This window comes from Mastigoproctus giganteus, chromosome 8 (genome assembly GCF_048544385.1).
Source record: "Mastigoproctus giganteus isolate SK-2022 chromosome 8, ASM4854438v1, whole genome shotgun sequence".
NCBI classification, from domain to species: domain Eukaryota; kingdom Metazoa; phylum Arthropoda; class Arachnida; order Uropygi; family Thelyphonidae; genus Mastigoproctus; species Mastigoproctus giganteus.
This window is the reverse complement of record NC_143582.1, coordinates 112,947,515-112,967,328: the sequence shown is the minus strand read 5'-3', so window position 1 is coordinate 112,967,328 and position 19,814 is coordinate 112,947,515. Positions and strand designations below refer to the sequence as shown.

Genomic DNA, 19,814 nt, shown 5'->3' with positions numbered 1-19,814 from the left:
GCTAAGTAATGAATGGTGCTCATATTGAAACATACTAAGGTATGAAGTAAAACTTGAGATATGACTGTTATATATTAACAAATAAATCAATTGATTGATGTAAGTATTTGCGTTGTTATTTTATCGTGAAATCACGGACACCTTTTTTGATGACCCTGTATATTCAGCACTCATCAGACTGCCAACTGTGTGTTAGGTATTCTTATCCAAGAGCTATTCAGAGATTTAGATATCACAGTACACAAGATTGTCAGACATGATTGTATGATTTTTAACATTTTTCTTTGGTAACACTTTCCAGATGTAAATATGTAAGTTATGTATTCATAAGTATGTGTCTAACCATTAAAATATTTATCTGTCTACTATTATCCTGAGTATACAAATTATAAATAAAAGTTGCATGTGAGTTTAAGTATATAAGCACATGTAGGTCTAAATGTGAATATGCACATTTTTTTTTGGGTGCATAAGTGTATGCTCTGCTCTGCTCTGTGTGTGAAAGTGCATATATGTAGGGGTAAATGTGTATATAGCCGGCCAGGCTAGCCGAGCGGGTAAAGTACCTGCCCGGCAACCCAAAGGTCGCGGGTTCGATTCCCGCCTCGGGCTTGGATCAAAGTACTGAAAAAACCTTGGGAGGTGCAATATGGCCACAGAAGCCGATGCGCCAACAACTACCAAATCAAATAAAAAAAATAAATGTGTATATATGTTTAAATGTAGGGGTAAAAGCATAAATATGTGTATATGTATATACGTGAGTGAATGTAGGTATGTGTGTTATGTATGTATATGTTAATATGTGTGTGTTGTACTTGGAAATGAGCCCACTTTTAACCTGCAAATTAAAAAAAAAAGTCTGCTGTTCTGTTCAGGGTACTGTATTGAGTGGGATAAGCATGTGAAAATGGAGAATGAATGACAATGTCCTATAAGTGTTAACTGTTGTACCCTGAACACACACACACTACAACATATTCTGTTTATTGCTTCTTTGTAAGTTATTATAATTCTTTGTGTGTCTTTCATGTATTTAATTTATGTTGAATATCAAACACATCATCATTGCATATATATATACATGCTTTCAGTAATGTTGCATTTCGTCCTTAATTAAATTTTTCATCCTTAATTCAATGTTTCTGATCTTCTCCCTCCTCAATATGGTCATTCCATGATTTGTGTGCTCTACATATAATAAATTTTATTGGCATATGTTATCTGGCACTAATTTTGCTGCTAAATTAAAATCATTTCATTCCACACTTTTCCCAGCATACAGACCATGTCAGAATCAGAGGTCTACATATTGCCTTCTTTCACATAATTTCAATGGATGACCTCTGATGAAGACATTGAAATTATGAGTTATATGGCAGTGTTATCTTATTTTATTTTATTCCTGTTTTATTTTATTTTATCTCATTTTATGTTGTTTTAATTTTACCTCCTTTAATATTCATTTCTTTTAGTTATTTATTTAAGAGTAAGAGATTACCTCAGTCTTTTGCGTAGTAAATGCTCTCCAAATGTAACAAAAAAAAAAAAATTTAACGGACAAAATAATTTAATGAATTCTTTCACTCATAGAGATATGACCGATTCGACGCACAACGGAATCGAAACCAAGAGTCCCCACTGGACTCCAAAACACATCAAACCAACTCAGCAAGACCATGAGTGTGAGAAGACAGAATAAATTATTAAAATCAGAAAACCGCTTACGAGAATAAATAATTTAAATCAGAATTAAAAATTAAAATCACAATTAAAAATTTGGATGAACATAAATTAAACGAAATTCACAGCTTTTCCCTTCCTTAAGCAGACAACCGCTTTTCAACTGATCACCGTGTTCACAAGACGAAAATATTGCAGCGCGCGCGCGCGTGTGTGTGTGTGTGTGTGTGTGTGTGTGTTTTAGGCTCTTAACACACACACACACACACTAATTTTAGTTATTTATATTTATTTTATTAATTTCTCATGTGTACCATGGATTCGATAGTAACAGCCTTCTAAACATTTTCACTCCATTCTGTTTCCCATCATGGTTTATTTTCTTATAGTTATTATCTATATATATCGGGTTTTTATTATTATTATTATTATTATAAGGCAGCCTGAGGCTTATATTCCATATATTCCATCTCATATTGGAAAAGGTAAATAGCAATGACCTTCTTTCCTTGCTAACTTTTTACAATTGATAACCTCTTAGAAAATGACTTTCCTATTTCCTACCACCATTCCATTATACTGGTTCTCTGCTAACTAGAAACAGATCAATCACATCCACAGAATTACCATCCAATTTCTCTTACTAGCTGTCTCAGAAAAACATTAATAAAAATTATCCATGACCAGCATTTAACTGGAATCTTGAATCTGAGTCACGATGGATATTTTGGAAAGACATGTCCTCCTTGCATCTTATGGTGAAAGTTTGTGTAAATCCAAAGCATCTAGAATGCCTTCATTGTTTTGGTGTTCTTTAAGATTTTGTATATGCTTTTGCCAAAGAAAACATTTACCACTTCTATAAAAGATTTTCCTGCAGTGCCGTACCTTTCAGGTCCATTATCAAAATATTTTCCCCAGTCTTTCATTGTAGGAGGAGTCCCAGAGTACTCTGGTCTTGATGTTGCATTATTTGCCATCAGAATAAAACAAATAATAACAAACCAATTTATACAGATAGCTTGACACAGGATATTCCTGCTACAGTCGAAACCTACATACATGCTGATGACATTACTATCTCATTCCATTTAAAAAAAAATGAACTAAACTGAACAACAACACCAGTAAAAGTGTAAAATGTGTTAGTTGTCTGACTGCACCAGGGGTTCCCCCCATCTCCGCGTTGTATTCTTTGTGAGTGACATAGAACTCTGTGGAGGCCAGAGATTTCAAAAGTGTGTGGGGAGTGGTCTGTTGATTAGCATTATGTTCTGTTGTTTCTCTGACCATTTAGCTCTTGGGCCCCTATTGGGACCCACCGTTGCTCACAATTTGCCACGAGGAGGCAGGTCAGGCACCCACCATCTAATTTCCAAGGATTTCAGTGGGAAGGCCTTAAAAAAAAAAAAAAAAAAAAAGGGTGTGCACTTGAATTTGGCCGAAAGAGATTTACAAGAAAGCGGTAGAATTTAGACATTGATTAGAATTTGGCAGCATTGTTAAAAAAGGGTGTACTCAGTTGGTTTAGTGATAGGAGGGAGACTGAAGACTGGGGGAGGAAAACAGATAGAAGGGTAGGGATTGATAGGGTAAGCATCCCCAAAGAGGTCAGTTGAGATGAGTCCACCAGGTGAAGTATGGGGGGAGGCAGGGAGAAGAGGAGACAGAGACCTGTCTCCTCCCCCCCCCATGCCTGGGGATGTGGTTTTAAAGGGAACCGGGATTGAGTACCCAGTTCAGATTGCCAATGGTGTGTCGGCAGCAAAGCTGAAGAACGTCTTCATCGGTAATAGTTGTCATTTCCAAGTAGTGTCAAATCCGGTAGGTAGGTTAAGCTGCCCATCCTGCTCCGGGTATGGGATATGTTAGCTGGCAGTGGGAAACCCACTAGACAAAGGCGTGGGAGAGACACAAATTTACTTTATTCATAATCTGTATTCTCATTCTACTTCTATTCCTTTTTTTTTTTAATACTTTTTTCTTATATTTTATATATATACACTTTTTTTTTTCTCACTTCCATTCATCTTCTCTGGGTTAAAATCTCTCTACCTCACTGTGTCAAATTCATCTGTTGTGTCTACCATTCTCCCAACTCCACTAATCACTTGGAACTCTTCAACTTTCTCCACTCCAACTTCCCTAACAGTGAGGTAATTTTCCTTGGTGATTTTAATGTTCACAACTCCAGCTGGCTTCTGTTATCTAGTCACACCGACCCAGCTGATCGAGATGCTGAGGCTTTCACAATTACTAATCACCTTGCACAGATTGTTCATTTACCTACAAGAATACCGGACAATCCTAACCATGCAGCCAACACACTTGATCTTTCTCTCACAAACAACCCTTCTAACTACACGGTCGAAGTGAGTAGTCCTTTAAGCACCTCAGATCACAACTTGGTGATTGTCTCTTCTCCAACGGAGCCTTTATCTCATGGCTATTCTCAACCTCGTATAATTTGGCATTACAAGAAATCAAAAAGAGATGACGTGCGAGATTTCTTATCTTCTTTTTCTTGGTTGGATTACTGTTTCAAAACTTCTGATTTCAACGTTTTCTCAGATCGTGTCAGTGAAATTATTCATGTAGGAATGGAATCCTTTATTCCACACTCCACTTTAAAATCTCTTCCTTTATCTAAACCTTGGTTTTCCAATAAATGGAAAACCAAGGTTTAGATAAAGAGGAATTGGCTTGTTTCAAATTCTTCAGTTTCATTTTCTGTATACACCAAAGCTCGCAACAATTGTAAAGCAGTTATTAATCAATCCAAACTAGATTTTTGACAGGCCAAGAGTAGAAAACTTGTTTCTTACCCTAATGGTAGACAAGCATTCTGATATCTTGCCAAACTTTTGCCCATCTCTGCTCCCACCTCTGGCAAAACCATTTCGTTGTGTTGTCACTTCGGCCAAGGATAAAGCTGACCTGCTAGCAGCCCATTTTTCTTCCAACTCCTGAATTAATGATCTTGGTAAAACACCTCCCGCCATTCCCAACACACTCCATTCAATGCCTCCTGTGGTCTTCCATCAAAAGGATGTCAGAAGGATTTTGATGAATCTTGATGGTAAGAAACATCCAGATCCTGGTGGTATTTCTCCACTTGTTCTCAAAACTTGTGCTCCTGAACTTACTCCTGTTCTTTGCCACTTTTTTCACTTTCTTATTCGAAAGGTGTTTTTCCTTCTGCTCATATTTGCTCATATTTGAAAAAAAAAATGATATGATAACTGGCTGGATATGAGGAAATTTGCTCATATCCAGCCAGTTCCTAAAAAGGGCGTTAAATTCCTCCCATCCAATTATCGTCCCATTGCAATTACTTCTACTCTTTCTAAAGTAATGAAGAAATCAATTAACTGCCAACTCTTAAACTACCTAGAAACCTTCTGTCTGATCAATGATCGCCAGTATGAATTCCATCTGTGTCGATCCACTGATGATATTCTGCCTTCTGTTACCCATTTATGGACAAATTCAATGGAAAAGTTCGGGGAAAGACAAGCAGTTGCTCTTGACATCTCAAAGGCTTTCAATCGTGTTTGGCATAAAGGTTTCCTAAACAAGCTTCCATCTTATGGTTTGCCAGCTGTTTTTTTGTAATTGGTTATCCAGTTTTCTGTCTAACCGCTGACCGATTGTGATGTTAGATGGCTCTCTGTCTTCTAACTTTGCCACTAATGCTGGTGTCCCCCAAGGTTCAGTTTTCCCCCCACTCTCTTCCTCTTGTATATTAATAGGATTTCCATTGACTGGAAATCCTATCCATATTTTGCCGATGATAGCACATTGCATTCCACTTTCCATTTTGAGAAACTTGCTCTGCTCAATCAGTTTCAACTTCTCGAATATCCGCTACCAATTCCTTAAATGATGATCTCCAGATAATTCTCCAATGGGGCAAAGATAACTTAGCATTAGCATTAGCATTAGTAGAGGCATTTGATGCAAGAAAGCAAGCTTATGCAGCATCAGCCAAAAAAAAAAAAAAAAAAAAAGTAACATAAATAAATAAAAATAACCACTTCCACTTCACCCCTCTGTTCGTTCGAAATACCTGTCGAAATACCAGCTGAGCCTTAAACTTATTTAGGCTATCAACTTCCACGACAAGGGATGGAAGTCTGTTCCACCCACCAACCACCCGCTGGCTAAAGGCAAATTTCCGCACATCTATCCTACATCTGTCTTTCCTCAATTTGAATTTATGCCCTCTCAGGTGATTTTTCTGAGCTAGAGGAAGAATCCCATCAGCATTGAGCATGCTCAAACCATTCAAGGCTTTGTACACCTCTATCAGATCACCCCGCTGGTGCCTAGTTTCCAGACACTGTAATTTGCAAAACTTAAGCCTTTCTTCGTAAGAGAACCCCTTTGTCCCATTCACCAATCTAGTTGCCCTTCTCTGTACTCGTTCCAGCAGCTCTACATCCTTCCTGAAATGAGGCCTCCAGGCCTGTATACAGTACTCTAGGTGTGGCCTGACCATTGCCTTATACAAGGGAATAATCACCTCCTTATCCCTGCTAGAAAAATTTCTATATATCATTGACAATACACCATGAGCTACTCTTGCAGCTCGTCTGCACTGCTCAGAGAACTTCATATCTGCCTGCACCACCACCCCCAGGTCCCTTTCATTCTCTACCACTGTCAGTGTAGTACCACAGAGTTGATACGTTGCTCTGGGGTTGCTGTTTCCCATATGTAGTACTTTACATTTGTCAATGTTAAACTTCATTTGCCACCTCGAAGCCCATCTGCTCAACCTTTCCAAATCCTGTTGCAGCAGCATAGTGTCAGTAGTGTCCTTGACAACCCTGCCAACCTTTGTATCGTCTGCAAACTTGGACATTAAGCCTGATATACCATCATCAATATCATTTATAAATACAGAAAACAATAAAGGCCCCAATACTGAACCCTGAGGGACTCCACTAATAACATTAGTCCACGATGAGCAGTGTCCATTGATTACCACTCTCTGTCTTCTCCCCCTCAACCACCCCTTTATCCATAGCAGCAACTTGCCTCCAATGCCACACTGCTCCAATTTGTGCAGCAGTCTTCCATGTGCAACAGTATCAAAAGCCTTTCTAAGATCCAAGTATATAATATCAAAGTTATTCCCTGCATCCACTTCTTTTGTGACTGCATCATAGTATCCAATCAAATTGGTCAGGCAAGACTTCCCCTTAACAAAACCATGCTGTGTCCTAGCTATAACTGAAGTCTTGTCTAGATGATCCTGCAGTGCTTCTTTCACCAGTGCCTCCATTAATTTTCCGGGAACAGAAGTTAAACTAACAGGTCTAATAATTACTTGTGTCGCCATTTTATCCTCCTTTGTGAATTGGGGTCACATTTGCACATCTCCAGTCAATGGGTACCTCCCCTGAGTCCAAGGAAGCTCTCATAATTATGGCTAAACTCATAACTTAGTTGATTTCAGTCCTAAAACTCAGTCTTGTCTTATATCTCGCAAAAAGGATTCTTCTGCTCCTATGCTTATCTTTGGTGACACTTTGATTTCTAGGCAAAAATGATATATCTCTTTTGGGGACTATCCTGACTTCTAATCTCTCTTGGCACAAGCACATTACAAATATTGCTTCCTCTGCATCTAAAAAACTCGGCTTTCTCTTTCATTCTCAGCGTTACTTTTCTTCTAAACAGCTGTTCACTCTGTACAAATTGCAAATCTGCCCTGCCATGGAATATTGTTCCCGCATCTGGGGTGGTGCCCCCAAAACCTCTCTCAGGCTTCTTGAATTCATTCAGAAGAGGGCAGTTAGGTTAATTAATGATTCATCTCTAACAGAGTCTCTCCACTCACTGTCTCATAGACGTCCTGTTTCTGCTGCATGCCTTTTCTACAGATAGTTCCAGGGGCACTGTTCTTCTGAATTGGCTTCTATAATTCCCGCTCTCTCTCTCTCTCTCTCTCTCTCTCTCTCTTTCAAAACAATCCGAATACGTGCCGCCACCAGCCAATGTCCATTTACTGTCCAACTTCCACTCACAGAACCAACTTTTCATCTTCTGCTTTATTCATTCAACTGCCGTTTTCTAGAACAACCTTCTTTCGGCGTATTTCCTGAAAATTACGGTCTACAGAAGTTAAAGTCTAATGTCAACAAATACCTTCTTTTGTCTTCTCAACCCCCAACCCAAGCAGGGTACTACTATAGGTTCTAATACCTCATGTTTGGGGTTTTCATAAAAAAAAAAAAAAAAAAGCACTTTTTCTCACACACTGGGGGGGGGAATGCAATGATGTGTAGTGTTAATTTAAATACTAATTAAAGCTAGGGTTAGTGTGTACTTAACTGTAGCATTTTTGGTTTGCGTTTTTTTTCTCACACACTTACACTTTCATTCATTCTTTTGGATTTCATTTCATTTATTCAACCCTTGCTTTCAACTCATTTCATTTATTTAACAATAACACCAGTGTGCAATCAGAAAAGTACACCTGTGTATGTCATATAATGGCTCCTACCACTCTGAGCAAAAAACTATTGTGATAGATTTCTGTAAACACAAGTTACAACCCAAAGAGAATTCTAATTGAGAGTTCATCCTAATGTTGCCTATTTCTTATGTAACTCTTGACAATAGGCTCAACTTTCTGAAAGGCACAAAATAAATATTAGCTTTAGAATTAGTAGAGGCACATGATGCAACAAAGGAAACTTGTACAACAATCAACAAAAAAAAAAACGAAAAAATCTTCTCATTTCATTGATCCATTCGTTTCAATTGTTTGTCTAGTTCTGCCTTGAATTTATTTAAGCTATCAACTTCCCTAACAACAGTTGGAAATTTGTTCCAGTAATCAACGACCTGCTGGCTAAAGGCAAATTTCCACACATCTGTTCTACAACTGTTTCCTCATTTTGAATCTATGCCCACCTCAGGTTTGTAATCTGAGCAAGAGGAAGAATCTCATCAGCATTGAGTCTGCTCAACCCACTCAAGGCGTTGAACACCTCACAGGTGCCTAGTCTCCGGAAGGTGCAATTTGCAAAACTTAAGCCTTTCCTTATAAGAGCACCCCTTTGATTCCTTCACCATCTAGGTTCACTTCTCTCTCTACTCATTCTAGCAACTCTACATCCTTCCTAAAATTAGGCTTCCAGACTTGTATGCAGTACTCGAGGTGTGTCTTGACCGTTGCCTTATACAAGGGTATAATCACCTCCTTATCCCTGCTAGCAAAATTAATGTTTATCATTGACAAGACCCCATGCCCTGCTCTGGTAGCCTGTCTGCACTGCTCAGAAAACTTCATATCTGACTGCACAATTATCCCCAGGTCCTCTTCATTCTCTACTAACAGTAACCTCCTCTGGGGTTACTGTTACCCATATGCAGTACTTTGCATTTGTCAATGTTAAACTTCGGTTGCCACTTCTCAGCCCATCTGCCCAACTTTTCCAGATCCTGTTGCAGCAGCATACTGTCATTACTGTTATTAACAACCATGCCAACCTTTGTATCATCTGCAAACTTTGACGTTAAGCTTGATATACCTTCATCAATATAATTGTTAAATATCAAAAAACAACAACGGGCCCAACACTGAATCCTGAGGGTCATCACTAATAACATTAGTCCACATAGAGCAGTATCCATTGATTACCACTCTCTGACTTCTCCCACTCAACCATCCTTTTTTATCCATTGTAGCAACTTGCCCTTAAGGCTATACTGCTCCAATTTGTACTCCAAGTCTTCCAAGTGCAACAGTATCAAAAGCTTTCCTGAAATCCAATTAAATTATATCAAAATTATTTTTTCATCCAGTTCCTTTGTCACGTCATAGTATCCAATCAAATTGGACAGACGAGACTTCCCCCTAACAAACTCATGCTGTTTCTGAATTACTATGCTAGATGTTCCTGCAATGCCTCAACCAGTGACTCCATTATTTTCCCTGGAACAGAAGTCAAACTAACAGGTCTGTAATTTCTCATGTCACCATTTAATCCCCCTTTGTGAATTAGAGATACATTTGCACATCTCCAGTCTGTGGGGATTTCGCTTGAGTCCAAGGATGCTCTCATAATTATCACTAAGGGTTTGCTTACTTCCTTTGCCACCTCCTTTAATATAACTGGCTAGATCTCATCTACCCCAGGTGTATTTCTTATATTTAGATTCAACAATTTCTCCTCCACTTTGCTTTCAGTTTTTACAAAATTATTTAACTCCCTGTTAGTTTGATAAACATCTGGCCCTCTCCTTCTTGAATAACTCATGTGTGAATGTAGATGAAAAATACTGATTTAGTTTGGCAGCTATCTGAGATTGATCATCTACGGTCAAACCATTGATATCAAGTGGACCAATCTGATTCATCTCCTTCCTTTTAGAGTTTATATAAGTAAAGAAGTCTTTGCATCCTTTGCCAAAGATTTTTCATAATCTGCCTTTGCCTGCCTAACCTCCTTTGTGACTTGATTACAGACTAGTTTAAACCTGCCAAAGACTTCTCTGTCACCTGATACTTTATATGCATTCCATACATTCTTCTTCTTCTCTGCTGCTAGCCTCATTAAGTCATCCGACATCGATTTAGGCCTAAAGCTTAAAAAGTATTTCTTAGTTGGAATGAAAAGCCTAGTAGCCTCCAAAATTAATTGCCTGAAGGCTTCCCATTTAGAATTCACTGTTGTTAACATCATCAGTTGATCCCACTGTACAGAATTTAAAAACTGTCTGAGACGTCTGTAGTCACCTTTACGAAAGCAAAAATTTTCCCTTTACCCTTGATGCTAGTTTCACCTTTATTAAATCCCACATCAGTACACTGTGATCACTGCCTCCTAGTGGTTCCTTTATATGTAAATTCTTAATGCGTGAATAATCACTGGTGATAATCAGGTCAAGAGTGTTACTCAGTCTTTTTGATTTTCTAACATACTGCTGTAGAAAACATCCAAGAAATGCACTACTCAGTGTGCGAGTGACCAAACCGCAGTCTATATCTGGGAATTTAAAAAACCCCCATTATAAGATACTCTGATTTACTGGCCCACTCTATTTCTCTGTATAAATGTTCATTGTACTCATCAGTGTCATTAGGCCTATAATAAAGTCGTACCCTCATTTTGCTTTCCCAGCGCTTATGTCACACCAAACTGACTCAACATTGCACTGTCCATCTATGTCAACTGGATGCACTTCCTTAGATTTTGTGTGTTTCTTAACTAGAAGCACAACTCCTCCCCCCCCCCTTCCTATCCTGTTCCTCCTTTCTGTAAACATTGCACTCCCCAAATTCCGATTCTCCATCCCTTATATCTAAGTGACACCATATCTCTGATATCCCAACAATATCTGCCTTGGACGTCTTAACCAGCACTTCAAATTCATCAATTTTATTTACTATACTCCTAGCATTGGTTTGGATATCAGAGTATCCCAAGATACTCTGATATCCCAAGATTTTCGAGACTTTAGGACGTCTCAAAACTTTATTAGACAGTTGAACGGACTACTTGAGTAGTCAAGACCTGCTAATATTCGTAAAGTCGGGCAAATGCAAATAATTTATTGTAATTTTTCCTTATAGTGGATCTGCGATCTCATTATGGATTTAAAATAAACTTTGACAAATAAAAACATCATTCAAAAGGCTAATAAAGGCAACTCAAAGTTAGCATTAGTAGAGGCATTTGATGCAAGAAAGCAAGCTTATGCAGCATCAGCCAAAAAAAAAAAAAAAAATAAATAACTAAATAAAAAATAACCACTTTCACTTCACCCCTCTGTTCATTCAAAATACCTGTCCAACTGAGCCTTAAACTTATTTAGGCTACCAACTTCCACGACAAGGGATAAAGTCTGTTCCACCAACCAACCACCCGCTGGCTAAAGGCAAATTTCCGCACGTCTATCCTACATCTGTCTTTCCTCAATTTGAATTTATGCCCTCTCAGGTGATTATTCTGAGCAATAGGAAGAATACCATCAGCATTGAGCATGCTCAAACCATTCAAGGCTTTATACACCTCTATCAGATCACCTCGCTGGTGCCTAGTCTCCAGACACTGTAATTTGCAAAACTTAAGCCTTTCTTCATAAGAGCACCTATTTGTTCCATTCACCAATCTTGTTGCCCTTCTCTGTACTCGTTCCAGCATCTCTACATCCTTCTTGAAATGAGGCCTCCAGACCTGTATACAGTACTCTAGGTGTGGCCTGACCATTGCCTTATACAAGGGAATAATCACCTCCTTATCCCTGCTAGAAAAATTCCTATATATCATTGACAATACACCATGAGCTACTCTTGCAGCCCTTCTGCACTGCTCAGAAAACTTCATATCTGCCTGAACAACCACCCCCAGGTCCCTTTCATTCTTTACCACTGTCAGTGTAGTACCACAGAGTTGATACGTTTCTCTGGGGTTGCTGTTTCCCATATGTAGTACTTTACATTTGTCAATGTTAAACTTCATTTGCCACCTCTCAGCCCATCTGCTCAACCTTTCCAGATCCTATTGCAGTAGCATAGTGTCAGTAGTGTCCTCGACAACCCTGCCAACCTTTGAATCATCTGCAAACTTGGACATTAAGCTTGATATACCATCATCAATATCATTTATAAATACAGAAAACAATAATGGACCCAATACTGAACCCTGAGGGACTCCACTAATAACATTAGTCCACGATGAGCAGTGTCCATTGATTACCACTCTCTGTCTTCTCCCCCTCAACCACCCCTTTATCCATTGTAGCAATTTGCCTCCAATGCCACACTGCTCCAATTTGTGCAGCAGTCTTCCATGTGCAACAGTATCAAAAGCCTTTCTAAGATCCACGTATATAATATCAGAGTTATTCCCTGCATCCAGTTCTTTTGTGACTGCATCATAGTATCCAATCAAATTGGTCAGGCAAGGCTTTCCCTTAACAAAACCATGCTGTGTCCGAGCTATAACTGAAGTCTTGTCTAGATGATCCTGCAGTGCTTCTTTAACCAGTGCCTCCATTAATTTTCCGGGAACAGAAGTTAAACTAACAGGTCTAATAATTACTTGTGTCGCCATTTTATCCTCCTTTGTGAATTGGGGTCACATTTGCACATCTCCAGTCCATGGGTACTTCCCTTGAGTCCAAGGAAGCTCTCATAATTATGGCTAAGGGTTTGCTTACTTCCTTTGCTGCCTCCTTTAATATAACTGGATAGATCCCATCCACCCCAGCTGCCTTTCTTGTATTTATCTTCAACAATTTCTCCTCCACTTTACTCTCAGTTATTACAAGATTCTCTAGCTTACTGCCAAAGTTGAATACACCTCTGGCATTCCCCTCGCTGAATAACTCCTCATGTGTGAATGTCGATGCAAAATATTCATTTAGTTTGTTGGCTACTTGAGCAGGATCATCAACAGTTGACCCATCGATATCAAGTGGACCAATCTGATTCATCCTCTTCCTTCTAGAGTCTACATAAGTAAAGAACTCTTTGCTGTTTTTCTTTGCATCCCTTGCCAAAGATTTCTCATAATCTGCCTTCCACTGCCTAACCTCCTTTGTAACTTGGTTACAGATCAACTTGTATCTATCATAAGCTTCTGTGTCCCATGTTAATTTGTATGTATCCCATGCGTTTTTCTTCTCTGCCATATGTCTCATTAGTTCATCTGACATCCACTTAGGCCTAAACCTTGAACAATATTTCTTAGTTGATATGTTGATGTCTTAGTTGATGCCTAGTAGCTTCCAAGATAAGTTCTTTGAATGTTTCCCATTTTGAATTTGCTGTTGGTAACATCATCAGTTGGTCCCAATTTGTAGAATTTAAATACTGTCTCAGTCCATCGTAGTCGCCTTTACGAAAGCAATAACCCTTCCCTTTACCCCTAATGGTAGTTACCTCTTTGAGTAAATCCCACTTCAGCACACTATGATCACTGCCACCTAGTGGTTCATTTACTTGCAGATTCTTAATGCATGAAGAATCACTACTGATAATCAAATCAAGAGTATTACTCCCTCTAGTTGCCCCCCGAACATGCTGATGTAGAAAACAATCTTCCCATAAATCCACAAAAGCCTTGCTAGTGTGTGAGTGATCAGCCCTCCAATTCCAGTCAATATCTGGGAAATTAAAATCCCCCATTATAAGACTCTCTGAGTTACTGGTCCACTCTATTTCCCTGTACAATTTCTTATTATACTCATCAGAGTCATTAGGCCTATAGCACACTCCTCCTCTCAATTTTGATCTCCCAATGCTTTGTCACACCAAACTGACTCGACACTGCACTGTCCAGCAATGTCGACTGGCTTCACTTCCTTGGATTTTATGTATTTCTTAACTAATAGCATAACTCCTCCACCCTTCCTATCCTGTCTATCCCTTCTGTAGACATTGTACTCCCCAAATTAATAGTTAATTAGTATTAATAAATTAGTATTAATTTATTAATACTAATAATTAGTATTAATAAACAAATCCAATTATGACAACAAATTGACAAACCTCCTACAAGATACACACACACACACATACACCAGAAACTAGGCAAAAATCCTATCTCCCACCATCAGATCAAAAATCAAAAAAAGAACTAAAAAGATTGCGCTCCAAAGAAAAGATTACATGCAGACCTCTTAGCCCATACTACAAGTTCACCCTACATATTTTGGACTCACCAAGTTGCATAAACCAGAAAAACCATTGAGGCCCATAGTAAGCTTCAAAAATACACCAACAGCAAACTTAGCAAAATTTATGGTTGACATGCTAAAACTCCTAATGAATTATTCCAAATTTTGCATAAAATCCACGGAACACCTATTTTTGCTAATCAAAAATATAAAATGAGATCCCCAACACAAATTATATTCCTTCGATATAAAATCAATATACACAAATGTACACCCTCAAAAAGCTGTGAAGGCCACTCAAGACATGTTTCGTAATGATCCCACACTTAAACACAGAACAAAATCAGATATTTCAGATATAACTATTATACTAAATATACTCCTATCAGCTAATTATTTCACCCATGAAGGAGATTTTTACCAACAAGTATATGGGGTTCCAAGGGCGGTTCCATAAGTGGACATCTCTCTGAATTTTACCTCCTGCAAATAGAAAACCACATCATTTCCATGTACTCTTCCCAATCCCTTAAATTTTATGGAAGGTATGTAGATGATTGTCTGCTTATAGGCAAATCACACACCATAAATGCCATCTTCCATAAGTTGAATAATGTAGATGATCGGCTACAATTCACAATTGAAAACTAAGAAAACAAAAGGATTAACTTCCTAAATTTAGCATTAACAAGAGATGCTACCAAAATCAACACTAGAATATACCACAAACCTATAAATAAGGATAATTATTTACATTTTGACAGCTACGGCCCCCCTCTCATGAAAAATTAATCCTAATATCACAGTTCAACAATGCTTTCAGGTATTCATCTACAGAAACGCAAACAGGAAATTGAAACACTGAAGGACAGATTTTCCAACCGCGGTTACCCAAAATGGCTCATAAACGGTGCCTTAAATACAACCAAAAAAAACAGTAAAGAAAAACCAAAACGAGAAGCATTAAAAAAAAAAAAAAAAAAAGTGGATAGGGCTCCTGTATATTGAAACATACCAACAACCATTGAAAAAAATCATCAGAGATTCTGGATTAAACCTAGCCTTTGGCAGCTCCAAGAATCTATGGACATAGCTTAAAAGTTCAGCTAATAACTAAAAAGCAATAGATTTCAAACAACAAACAAATGTGGTTTATACAATTCCTTGGACATTGGATTGCGATTACATATATATATAGGCAGCACGAGAACATTGCTACATACAAGAATCCAAAAACATGAAAGCAGTTTAAAAGTAGCCACAAATAACAGAAAAAATAGACTGAATGAAAAAAATAATAGTTCCAAATTGGTAGCTCACTACTTAGACATTAGGACATTACCCTTCCTTTGAAAAGCCGATAATAATTGACAAACAAGGCATAAAATTTAAGTTAGAAACCAGTGAGACACTAGCAATGAGATCAACAAACAGATCAATAAATATACATAGACCAATAATATAATATAGATATATTAATATCTAATATATCTGCCAAAAAAAGATAAAAAGATGAATACTGTTAGAGTAGTCTGTCTGTCATGACATAGATACACTATACATCACTTGTTCTATATGCTTATCAGATCTTGAACTGGACCACATTGCTCCCATATATAGTTTTGCTAGAAAACTACAGTATATATTAGTGTAGTGTTCTTTAGTGGCTTAATCCACTCCTCTTTGTGCCTTATGGATAGACTTTGGAGTTCCTATGTATCTCCTGTGGAAGCAGCTGAACCTGCTTCATCTTAGGAGAGACTTACTGCCTCCTAATTATTCTGCCAAAATTAGGAAGTCTGCCATGATATCCTTTGGTCATACCTCTGACCCACAGTTATAAATGAACTATAGTAATAAGCCTAGAGAAAATAAACCTGCTGGAATAAACCTGCAAAAACTAATACAACTGTGGAATGTACATCAAGACAACATATTATGAGGAACTTCTTAACTAGAATATGAACCGTAAACAACTCTGCACATGTAACAACAAATTCTCATAAAAATCCAGATATATATTATTGGATCCAAAACAGACATAACCATAGGTTCAGCAGCAGAATTTCCTTCGTTTATCTTATCTACATCTCTCCCAGTAGAATGTATTGTGTTAACTGTTCCAATCAAGTTAGCACAAGATCATATTAGAATTTTTACTACTCCTCAGGTCATGATTTATACAGATTTCCTGAGCACAGGAATGTCCTACAATACAACTCTTCTCCTTCCCATCCTCTTATGAAACAAATGTGATCCACATAAAGCAGCTAGCCAATCTCATTTTGTTTGTTTCCAAGATATACTGCAATGCTTGGAAATGAAAATGCAGATCAAGCCAAACAATCACTCAGCCACTATTATTCACAAGCGCTAGTTCCATATTCAGACCTATCGTCCAGCATGCCCCCCCCCAAAAGCTCATTCCTGAAACCCCCTAATCTATTGGTTTACTTTTTGCACCAAATCTTTCCTTTGTGTCATTCCTTAAAGGTTTAATTTAAATATTACCAAACTGAAGTTATTATTTTTGTAAATTTGTAATAATTTACTGAAATGTATAATTATATGTAATCATTTATATTAACAAATTTCTGTTGATACAGATACAAGAACAACTCAGTGGGAGGATCCAAGATTAAATAATCCGAATATTGCAGGTCCAGTAAGTGAAATTTCTATTTGTTTTGGTAACATGTGGTTAATGTGAATATCTTTTTGTTCATATTTACTTGGTTGGTGTTCCTGAGGATATACTTAAAATCATAAATTATTGATTTCTAAGGATTGCTTTTGAAAAATGGCAATGGATCAGAAGCTTACACAAAATATGATATAACTCCTAAAGAAGTTTGTAGAAAACTGATAGTTTAATCCTTGAAAAGAAATGTGTGCAGGTATTCCTCTTTTTTGTTAATAAATGTTGTTTTATAAACTTAGCTGCTTTGTCTGTGACTGTTCATGAAATATCATCATCATGCATTTACTGATTTGAATAGGTTGAAATCTTATCACCAGTGTTGGCAGGGGGATAATATCTTATTGGGCATTTCTAAACCCTTTCATGAGTATGTGCACTTTGAAAATACATATATATATATTTTCAAAGTTTTGTCAACAGGGTATTATCTAATTATGTATACATGTGGAGGTTCTCTTAAAGCTATATGGAGATATGCTGTCAACAGTGTTTAAAGCATAATAGTAGTAGTCATTTTTATATTTACAACAGTTTAAAACAAAATAAAAATAAAACTTCAGGGCTAAAGTCTTACAAGGCAATTGTAAGACACATTTTGAATACTGTGTTCAAGTATGGAGATCTGATAAAAGACATTGAACTTCTTGAAAGAATCCAATTGGGAAAATGGCAAAAGGGCAACTGTATGGGGAAAGACTCAGATATGTGGGCTACAGAGCTTGCCAACTAGGCACCTGAGAAGTGGATCTGATTGAGGTTTATAAGACTCTGAGAGGGATAAGTAAAATGAATGAAGGTGGAATTTTCATTGTTATAGAGAATTCCAGAACTCAGAGACATAAATTACAGAGGAAGAGGGTTAGACTGGATTGTATTAAGTTTTCTTTTAGCCAGCGAGTCATTTCTGGAACAGGTTGCCTTCACAGGTAGTCAAGGCTGACAGTTTGAATAAATTCAAAGGTCAAATGGATAGTTATATATGAAGGGGGGAAGCAAATAATTTGTATTTTCTTATCTATCCCCCCCCCAGTCAGTGCATTATATGGCTATTACACCATTATATCAAAATCATATACTTGGATTTCAGGAATGCTTTTCGTACTACTGCTCTATACAAAAAACTGCTTTATACATTTGAGCAGTATGGCATTAGGGGACAAGTTACTGCTATAGATAAAGGAATGGTTGAGTAGGAGAAGACAGAGAGTAGTAATAAATGGACATTGCTTTTCGTGGGCTAATGTTATTAAATGAGTCCACCCTAGTTGGATCTATTGTTGTTTTCTATATTTATCAATGATATTGATGAAGGTATATCAGGCTTAATGCCAAGTTTGAAGTGATACAGAGGTTAGTGGGGCTACTGCAACAGAATCTAGAAAAGTTGGGCAGATGTGCTGAGAAATGGAAACTGAAGTTTAACATTAACAAATGGAAAGTACTGCATATGGGTTGCAGTAACCCCAGAGTAACATACCAGCTGTGTGGTGCACTCAGTAATGGAGAATGAAAAAGACCTTGGGGTAATAGTGCAGTGAGATATGAAGTTTTCCTGGTAGTGCAGACAGCTGCCAGAACAGATCATGGAACCTTATCATGATATACAGATCGGATATACAGGAATTTTGCTCACAGGGATAAGGAGGTGATTATCCTTTTGTATAGGATAATGGTCAGGCCACACCTTGAGTACTGCATACAGGTCTGGAGGCCTCATTTTAGGAAGGATGTAGAGCTGCTGGAACGAGTACAGAGAAGGGCAACGAGATTGGTGAGGGGAAAAAAAGGTTACTCTTGATTTTTTTTTTTTTTTTTTTTTTTTTTTATTTGTAGTCTTGTGCACAAAAGCTGCTTTGGCTATATTGCAGTGCTTAAACCTTTCTTACCAAGAAAGGTTTAAGCTCTGCAAATTGCAGCATCTGGAGACTAGGCACCTGTGAGGTGATCTGATTGAAGTGTATAAGGCTTTGAATGGTTTGAGCAAGTTTAATGCTTATGGGATTCTTTCTCTTGCTCAGATTACTCGCCTGAAGGGGCAAAGATTCAAACTGAGGAAAGACAGTTACATAATAGATGTGCAGAAATTTGCCTTTAGGCAGTGAGTGGTTTTGACTGCTGGAAGAAACTTCTATCTGTCATTGTGGATGTTGATAGCTTAAATAAATTCAAGAAAGACCTTGACAAACTTTTGGAGTCAATGGATAGGTGAAACAGGAAGTTTTTTTTTTTTTTTTTTTTTTTCTTTTGACTGATGCTGTATAAGCTTGCTTTCTTGCATCATATGCCACTACTAATGCTAATACTCTTACTGTTGGAAAATTTATTTTACCATAATCTGCATATTTCATCCAAAATAATTTTTTTTTCTATCTTACTCTTTTTTTTTTTTTTTTTTTTTTTTTGGCTGATGCTGTATAAGCTTTCTTTCTTACATCATTGACACTACTAATGCTAAAATTATGTATTTATTTTTACATTTTAATGAAATTCTGATTTTAGTTATTTTTTTGTCAATACTCCCACTCTAATTTCAAAAAATACATAAATAAACATCATTCACGAAAAGGTTAAGCAGGATTGAATTACAGCAATAACTCACTTAGCATGGCTTCCAACAGCACGGGTTTCACTATAACACGGTTTACAATTAAGTTTAAGTCGGAAATTTTCTGTACGTTTAAAAGTCATTCAATAGCCTAGACATGTACTCTACATATATGCTGCGGTGGCAACTCTATTGTCTCACATGCACATGTGCCAATAGCTCCACTAAGGCAGTCAGCGGCAA

The 19,814-nt window shown here is 37.5% G+C and overlaps 1 protein-coding gene across 3 annotated transcripts in view; it reads left to right on the top strand.

Moving 5' to 3' along the window:
- Nedd4 (E3 ubiquitin-protein ligase Nedd4) overlaps window positions 1–19,814 on the top strand; it is an 811,340-nt gene that overhangs the window by 429,429 nt on the left and 362,097 nt on the right. For all 3 annotated transcript variants that reach the window (XM_090378867.1, XM_090378869.1, XM_090378870.1), the window contains one exon: window positions 16,932–16,990. In XM_090378867.1, the coding sequence (XP_090234993.1) occupies window positions 16,932–16,990 (59 nt within the window). The remainder of the gene's footprint in view (window positions 1–16,931; window positions 16,991–19,814) is intronic.